Source organism: Thamnophis elegans, chromosome 15 (assembly GCF_009769535.1).
Source record: "Thamnophis elegans isolate rThaEle1 chromosome 15, rThaEle1.pri, whole genome shotgun sequence".
Classification (NCBI taxonomy): Eukaryota; Metazoa; Chordata; class Lepidosauria; order Squamata; family Colubridae; genus Thamnophis; species Thamnophis elegans.
The window spans coordinates 4,064,890-4,073,935 of NC_045555.1; the positions used below are offsets into that span (position 1 = coordinate 4,064,890).

The 9,046-nt window shown below is 47.8% G+C and overlaps 1 protein-coding gene across 1 annotated transcript; it reads left to right on the forward strand.

Annotated features, from left to right (window-relative positions):
* The first annotated feature begins 218 nt into the window (after window positions 1-218).
* Window positions 219-7,562, forward strand: UBE2J2 (ubiquitin conjugating enzyme E2 J2). The gene is given in 13 exon segments (XM_032232249.1): window positions 219-341; window positions 1,483-1,522; window positions 2,504-2,560; window positions 2,563-2,605; window positions 3,807-3,881; window positions 3,883-3,943; window positions 4,120-4,200; window positions 6,498-6,530; window positions 6,532-6,591; window positions 6,594-6,683; window positions 6,685-6,711; window positions 6,713-6,730; window positions 6,732-7,562. Coding segments are annotated over 12 exon segments (666 nt in total). The 5' UTR covers window positions 219-341; window positions 1,483-1,506; the 3' UTR covers window positions 6,837-7,562.
* Window positions 7,563-9,046: the final 1,484 nt, after the last annotated feature.

Genomic DNA, 9,046 nt, shown 5'->3' on the forward strand with positions numbered 1-9,046 from the left:
CAGCCTAGAACTATGTTGGTTTTTTTGGCAGCTGCTGTACACAGCTGGCTCCTCTTTAAACGATTGTCCACTAGGACTCCAAGATCCCTTCTCATAGTTACTACTATTTGCCTAAATGTAGAACCTTACTCTTTTCACCATTGAATTTCATTTTATTAGATAAATCCTTCGGCTTAGTTGTTCCTTATGTATTTTCCCCTCTCTGCCTTCAGATGAGCAACTCCAGCAACAAGCGCGCCCCCACCACGGCCACACAGCGACTCAAACAGGACTACCTGCGCATCAAAAAAGATCCAGTGCCTTATATGTGCCGAGCCTTTGCCATCCAATATCCTTGAGTGGTAAGAATTTGGAAGTGGGAGGGGGGGGCACTGCTGAACCTGAAAAGGCGTTGGGAGAGACTGAACTCCTTTAAGCAAGAATGGGGGAAGAAAAGAGTGGTAGGAAGTTCTGTAGAGCAAACTCAAACTCAAGGCCCGCTGGCCGAATACGGCCCACAATGTGGTGTCATCCAGCCCGCAGGATTGTCCTGGTCCACCCATTGCGAAGAGGAAAGATGAGGCCTGTGCTGCTTTGGCCCAGTGTACCCAAGAGGATACCCAAGAAATAACATGCCAGCAGCTTGGGGAGTGGTGTCAAGCTGGCCATGCCCATCCAGTTGGCCATGCCCACCCTGAGGTCAACCACAGCCCTGATGAGGCTCTCAATGAAATTGAGTTTGACACGTCTGCTCTAGAGGCTAAAATTCCTGATCAGGCTCGTTTTTCCCCAAGTCTCACCAACTACCTAGTAGTATTTTCCCACTATTGGAAGTTGGGATATTATTTCCCTGGGCCTTTTAAAAGACATCTCTTCAATTTCTGGAATAAAACTCCCACGTCCGCGAACAGGGAAATGTGCAGGTGTACTAAGAAGAAACCAAGTAGCGGCAGACACGAGAAAACGGCAGTCAGAAATGATACTGGAATTTAGAAATAAGGCTATGGTATAACACAAAAAAGGGGCGGGGTGGTTCAGTGGCTAAGATGCTGAGTTTGTCGATCAGGAGGTCGGCAGTTCAACGGTTCGAATCCCCAGTCCCCCATAACAGAGTGAGCTTGTCCCAGCTTCTGCCAACCTAGCAGTTTGAAAGCACGTACAAAAATGCAAGTAGAAAAAATAAGAATCACCTTTGGTGGGAAGGTCACAGCATTCTGTGCGCCTTCGGAGTTGAGTCATGCCGGCCACGTGACCATGGAGACGTCTTCAGACCGCGCTGGCTCTTCAGCTTGGAAACGAAGATGAGCATCACCCCCTAGAGTTGAGAACGACTAGCGCGTATGTGCAAGGGGAACCTTTACCTTTATAAAATAATCTTATTAGTGGGCCCTGGGCACAACAGAGCAGATTCCATCTGGGAATATTTTGGAAGGACAGGACCCCCCTCGTTCCTCACTTCTGATTTGAAATACGACTTTTGTAATTGTACTTTTTTTTTTGCAGGCATTTGTTGTACGAGGACCTGAAATGACACCGTATGAAGGTAAATCGCAGCTTGGCATCAGAGTAAACTCACCCTAAACACAAGACTCCTCATGGAGAAGTTGGGAACGTGTGTTTAGTCTTGCTTGAGAACAAAGAGAACACCCTGTCTCTTCGTTTAATATTTTATAATCATGTGTGTATATCAAGAAGCATCAACTTCCAAAAATTGATTGCCAGGAATGTTTGGAGTTGCCAGGTGAGATTCAGATGCGTCAGAGCCTCGGTGGCGCAGTGGTTAGAGTGCAGTACTGCACCTGCTGACGGCAGGCTGACTGCAGTTTGGCTGTTCAAATCTCACTAGGCTCAAGGTTGACTCAGCCTTCCGTCCTTCCGAGGTGGGTAAAATGAGGACCCAGATTGTTGGGGGCAAGAGGGACTCCATACACCGCTTAGAGAGGGCTGTGGAGCACTGTGAAGCAATATATAAGTTAAAATGCCCTTCCTTCCTTCCTTCCTTCCTTCCTACCTAGTGGTTAGAATACAGTATTGCAGGCTAACTTTGCCCACTGCCAGCAGTTCGATCCTGATCAACTGACTCAAAGTTGACAAGCCTGTTTTCTGTGAAAACGGGACACACATGGCGGGGTATCCGCAGGCCAAAAATGGCTATATAAGACGCACGAACATTTCCACCCTCTTTTAGGGGAGGGGAAGTGCGTCTTATACTCCGAAAAGTACGGTAAGTCTTAAGTACTTTGCTATTGTTGAGAAAATATACGGGTGAAGGGCTGGTATCTGGAAGCTAGGATCGTAGGAGTATAAAGGAGGTGGCCAGAGTAACTCATCAGGCAGGACTTGTTTTTAATCTCTGCATATTTCAGAGAACTTTCTCGAGTTGCTTGTAACCAAAAGGGCGCCACACTTAAATCTTCTAGAAGTTTCCTTCTCAAACTCTGTTTCTCTCTCAATTTCTTTGGACAACACGCTTTGCTGTGAAATTTAAAAATCGGGTTTCTTTTCCCGCTATCCCTCTTTTCAGGTGGCTACTACCATGGGAAGTTAATTTTCCCCAGAGAATTCCCTTTTAAACCTCCTAGTATTATATGATCACACCAAATGGAAGATTTAAATGCAATACAAGGTAAGAGAGTTTGCTTAATTTATTTCCTTTTTTTTTGTTTGTTTGTTTCTTGGCCATTGATTTAAAAGTGTCTCTTTTCACCTCTTGTACTTAATATTGGGAAATATTTCACTAGAGATGACTTGATCTCGTGGTACCACCATGTTTGAAGCAAATCAAGTATCTTCACTTTGAACGTGATTGCTTCCACCCCGTGCATTCTCAGTTGTTGCCTTGGATATGGGGTAGTCCTTGTCGTACGACCACAATTCATTCCCCCAAATTTCCGTTGCTATGCTAAGGCAGCTGCTAAGTTGAGTTTTGCTCCATTTTATGGCCGTTTTTTTTTCCTTAAGCAAATTGCTGCTGTTAATCATACGATCGTTAAGCAAATCTGGCTTCCCTATTGACTTTGCTTGCCAAAAAGTGGCTAAAGGGAAAGGTTCCCCTCGCACAGGTGTGCTAGTCGTTCCTGACTCTAGGGAGCAGTGCTCATCTCCGTTTCAAAGCCGAAGAGCCAGCGCTGTCCGAAGACGTCTCCCTGGTCATGTGGCAGGCATGACAATGCGGAAGGTGCGCAGAACGCTGTTCTCTTCCCACCAAAGGTGGTTCCTATTTTTCTACTTGCATTTTTGACGTGCTTTCGAACTGCTAGGTTGGCAGAAGCTGGGACAAGTGACGGGAGCTCACTCCATTACGCAGTGGTTTCGAACTGCCGACCTTTCTGATCGACAAGCTCAGTGTCTCAGCCACTGAGCTTGTCTCTGCTAGTGAGTCCTCCGGGATTGGGCGGCCTAAATCTAATAAATTAAAAATTGATAAACAAATCTCACGGCACTGGCTCTTCAGCTTTGAAACAGAGATGAGCACCCCCTAGAGTTGGGAACAACTAGCACATATGCGAGGGGAACCTTTACCTTTAGCTAGCAGACAGACGTTAGAAACTTAAAAGCATAAGGAAATGATTAATAACACTGAAGATTTACTAAAATGGATAAGCAAATATTATGTGATTACTATTAATTTTATGAATATGATTGTTGTTGTTATTATTACCATCTCTTAAAAACAACCGTACTCAGACAACACACTGTTTATATAGACATTAAATTTTGATGTTTAACATTGTTAACGAAAAAACAATGTCCTGGTGACACATTTTCTGTATCTCTGCTTTGACGGAGCTTCGGTGTTTCTGCTCTCCCCCCTCCTCCCCCCGTAGGTTGTGTCTTTCCATTACTGATTTCCACCCCGACACGTGGAACCCAGCTTGGTCCGTCTCCACAATCTTGACAGGTCCTTAGTTTTATGGTTGAAAAAGGACCCACTCTGGGCAGTATAGAAACAACAGAATTTACGGTGAGTCCGGCTCTGTGGCTTATTTGTTCGCTGCCGATTTAAAAATCGGCCACGGAGGAATCCAGAGGCAGGGATGGGGACTCTTGATCTCTTTTCCATTCAAACGGAAGACTCCAAGACTGACTTTTTTTCTCTTCTTCTTCTCGTTCTCTTCTCTCCTCTTCTGGCTCCCTCAGAAGAGGCAATTGGCTTCGCAGAGTTTAGAATTTAACATAAAAGACAAAGTCTTTTGCGAATTGTTTCCCGACATGGTGGAGGTGAGTGACAGGCTAGTCCTTTTCCTTGGGCGATATTTGCAATTGTTCTTTTTTTAAAACGAAACAAAACAGAATTACACCCGGTCATTTTTAAAAAAAAAAAAATTGGAGACATCCACAATCCAGGGCAATCTTTGTTTCACCTAGAACTCTGAGGGCGAACCTGTGTCACGCGTGCTACAGGTGGCACACGGAGCCCTCTCTGTGGGTATGTGAGCCGTTGCCCAGCTCCGCTCCACCGCACATGAGCCCATGCCTCCTGCCAACCAGCAGATTTTCGGGCCACTGCCGCACATGTGTGGCACTGTTTTTGGTCCCAGGAGGCTTCAGGGAGGCCTGCTAGGCCCAAAATGGGGGTTGGGGGTGCATGCATGGGGGGGGCACATGGGGTGTCACTCGGGATTGAATTGTGAATGGCGCCACGCGCGCGCCACGCACACCACTCATTTCTAGCCATCCCTGACCTAGAAATTCAGCCGTCCTGGAAAAGGGTCCCAAGGCTCTTGATTGTGTCACACACACCCCCACCCGAGCAGGGGTGTCAAACTCAATTCCATTGGGGGCCACATCAAGGTTCTGTTTGTGGGGGGCGTGGCGAACTGTTACTTGTCGAGGCCCTTTCTTCACTGGCAGAGGGCTGCAGGAGGCAGTCGCGGCCAAAAACGGAGCCCGGGCAGGATTGCGCGCGGCCTCCCCGGACAATGTTTTGTGCTGGCGGAGGGCTGCAGGAAGCTGTCGCAGCCAAAAACGGAGCCTCGGAGGGGTGCACACGGTCCTCCTGCGCGTCATTTTCGCTGGAAGAGGCAGCTGCAGAAGCTGGTCCTTCGCTGTTTCCAAGAGCAGCCCCGTGGGCCAGATCTAGCACCCTGCAGGCCGGATCTGACCCATGGGCCTTGGGTTTGACACCCTTGTGTTAGAGGATGACCATGGACCTCTGAACACCAGACCAGAAAGTTTCTATGAACACATGCGCATTGTTCTGACAATCTGGGTATTCATACTATAGCGGGAGGCTCATTGGATCCTTCCATCTGCACAAAAAGAGAACTAAGGCAGTGACCTTTTTCTCCTCACGTGCGACAGCGTACGCATGTGTGGCCATACCCATAATTCAATGTGTCCCCCCTACGCATGTGCACATGATCCCCCTGTGCGTGCATGTGATCCCCCGCACGCCCCCTGCACATGTGCGACCCCCACTCCGGGGCCCCGTTTGAGCCTAGCAGGCCTCCCTGAAGCCGCCTCCTGGGACCAAAAATGGGGCAGGAGGGGTGCACCACACCCCATGCATGCCTGTGCGTCTCCCACATGCATGGCAGAAACCCAAAAATCAGTTGACTGGTGGCGGTGCATGTGCTGTGGAGCTGAGCTGGGCAACGGCTCGCATGCCCGCAGAGAAGGCTCCATAGGTTCACCATCATGGAACTAGGGAAAAACTAGGGAGTTTTGCCTACTTCTGAAAGCTCTGAAAAGGTTTTAGTTCAAACCAGAATCGTGAAACTGCTGCAATTTTTCAGAGTATAAGACGCTCCGAAGTATAAGACACACCTAGCTTTGCGGGAGGAAAACAAGGAGGAAAAAATCTGCCTCTGTCTCCCAGCAATTTGCCTCCTTGCAACAAACAGCACAGACAATATACACTGTTTGTGGTGTTACATTTCAGACTAGTATAGATGCTGTTAAAATTGATATGGCTTTCTGGAAGTATACATTATTCTCTGCTAATTAAAAGAAGATACAATAGCACTGGGCCTCTTCAGATCAAGCATTTATTTTAAAAAGCTCCTTCATTTTGTTCAGTTGTTGAGAACAATAATAAAGCGGTCTTTAAAAAAATAAGTCTAATTATTTGAACATTCTATAGGCATTTATAGATATTGACTTACCTCCTTGCAGCAAACAGCCTGTTTCAGTTTAGCCTGATTGGAAGTAAAAAATAAATCTGCCTCTGCCTCCCAGCAATTTGCCTCCTTGCAGCAAACAGAAAGTTTCCCTTTCAATTTCAGCACCGCCTATTGCTGCCTCTTGCAAGCCCCATTTTCTCCGTTTGCTGCAAGGAGGCAATTTGCTGGGAGGCAGAGGCCAACGGGTGGGTGGACGGGGCTACATTTGGTGTATGAGATGCACCCAAATGTTCACCCTCTTTTAGGGGAGGAAAAGGTGTGTCTTATACTCTGAAAAATACAGTAAGTTCCATCTCGAACTGAACTTCGGTTTGCTTCACTGAACCTGGCCCGTTTTGATGTTGAGCTCTTCCTGCTCTCTCTCTCTCTCTCCCGCCCTTCGTGGCTGTCCAGGAAATCAAGCAGAAACAGAAGGCGCGGGACGAATCTCCACAGCCGGCCCACGACTCTCCCCGCTGCCGGAGTCATCCCCGACGGGGAAGCCCACCACGGTTCAGAACGGCTCTGCCGATCCTCAACGGGCACCCGCCTTTGGTGGCGGCCAACAACCCCCTCGGCCTCCAGCAAGCTAACCGCCACCCACGGACTCCTGGGTGGAGCTTTGGCGAAACTTGTTCGTGATCGTGGGGCTTTGCGGCCTTCGCCTACACAGTGAAGTACGTCCTGAGGAGCATCGCGCAGGATGTGAGCGACGCTGGCGTTTCTCCTCCTCCTTCCAAGTCTGGGTTCTGAGACCAAAATAACAGTAGCGGCGGGAAGGAAACCAAACCAAACATTTGAGACTTTGTGGGTCTCGCACTCCCGACTGTGGGCTAACTGCTGTGATGTGTACAGGGGTTGTTTTGTTTTTTTCCCCCCTTCCCCACGTTTGTTTTAATTACTGGTTTTGGCCCATGGAATTAAGTTTCGTCGGAGGGGAGGGAAAACCCCCCGTTTGGGATGGAAAAGGATGGGATGGGATGGAGCAAGGAAGAGGACGCACACACATTGTCTCCCATGAAAAGAAGAAAGGGGAAGGGGGGAAAAAAACCCACTTTCTGAAACTTGTAGGATCTAAATTTACCGGCCTACGAAATCCCCCCGTGTTTCTTTTTCTGCCTTTTTTTTTTCCCCCAGTGTACTCTTGAATCCGTTCTAACATCTCGGAGCTTTGGGGAACTTGGGCGGAAGCGTCCCCCTCTTTTAAGGCAACGTGGGGGCGATAGACGGGTTCGGGAGAGGATGGGGCAGCCTTGCCCGTTTTAATACTGGCGGATAGCTGAAAGAAGGGATGGGGGGGAGGAGCAGAGGAATAAGGGGAGCGCTCTTCGTTTCCTTAAGACGCACTTTTAGATCGCCTCGCTTGACAAGTTTGGTGTCTGCTGCTGAAACAGGTTCCCAAGCCCAGCAGATTGTTTGTGCGAATGCTTAGATCCTCGAGGAAGCCTTTCGCGTCCTAAGCCGGCGGTGCGGGAAGGCGAAGTTCAAAAAGTTCTTTTTCAGAGTCGAGCGTGGAATCGAGCCTAAAGCGTTTGCTCTTTGGAATCGGCGTTGAGCCATCCCATAAAGTTAGGAGTTTTGGTGCTCACAGACAAGAGACCGTTTTCGCAAAAGAGAAACCGTTAACCGCGGGCGCCAGGCCAACCCCAGTGGCCGGCGGCTCTTGTCTGAGTTGACGCGAGGTGTGTTTTAAAGCAGGCCCCTTCTTGGCCCAAGCTCCTCACAACAAAAGTACAGGGTTTTTTTCTCCTTTTTTTTTAAATGCTGGCCCAGTGAAAAACTTGCCCTATTGCTCTTTGAGAGAGAGAGAATGAGAGAGAAAGGAGAGAGAATGAGGGAGAGAAAGAAAGAGAGAGAGAAAGAATGAGGAGGGAGAGTGGGAGGAGAGAGTGGGGGGGAGAGGGGAGGGAGAGAAAGAATGAGAGAGAGAGTGAAGGAGGGAGAAGGAGAGAGAATGAGGGAGAGAGAAGGGAGAGAATGAGGAAGAGAAAGGGAGAGAATGAGGCAGAGGAAGAGACAATGAGAGAGAAAAGAATGAGGGAGAGAAAGGGAGAGAAAATGAGGGAAGAAGAGAATGAAGGAGAGAAAGAAGGAGAGAATGAGGAAGACAAAGAGGGAGAGAAAGAGAGAATGAGGGAGAGAGACGTGATACTGAATAACCAGCTCTCTGGCCTTTTGATGAGCATTTCTTTAAAAAAACAAAAAGTTTAAAAGTTTGGTGTTCTATGTTCCTTTTATCCCCCCCCCCCCTTCCAAAAGGACCCTGTTTGATGACTTGGGGAGGGGGGGGGGTTGCAATCATGTTACGTTTTGTCATTCATCCTCCAGGTTTTGCTGCTATAAAGAGAAAGGAAATGACAAAAAGAGTTGACACCGGGTAGGATTTGGGGCTGTTGTCTGCATTGGTTTCTCTTGCTCCAGTTGAAGCATCTCTCTCTCTCTCTCTAAAGCAGGGCTCACTCCAAAAGCTAGGATTTAACATGCTTTACATGGGAGAAGTTAAACAGATAATATTCGCGGCACGGACACCATACTGATTTTCAACCAGAATAGCTGGAGCTTTAACATTCCTCATGCTGGGACAGGGAAGAAACTCCACAGTTATGCTTATGGAATTGGTAGGATGGGCCCTGTCCATCCAGCTTACAGCTCGGCTTGGGGTCAATATATAGGCTATGGAAGATAGATAGATTAAAAAAAAAAAAACACGAAAAAGAGAAAATCTAAGCCTAACCCATTAAGCGTGGTTTTATCCACCCCACTCCGTTGGGATTGCCGAGGTCTTGCAAAAACGTCCTTTTAAAGCGCTCATGAGGTATTTTTAAAGATGAGATTTCTGCTTTCCGTGAAGTTTTGAGTTATTGGTTTTATCCAATTTTTGTCACACTTTTTCTTCTTTTCCTGAAACAAATTGGAAAGTGTGACTTTTACGGAATGATTATCGGGAGTATTGACCGGGGAAG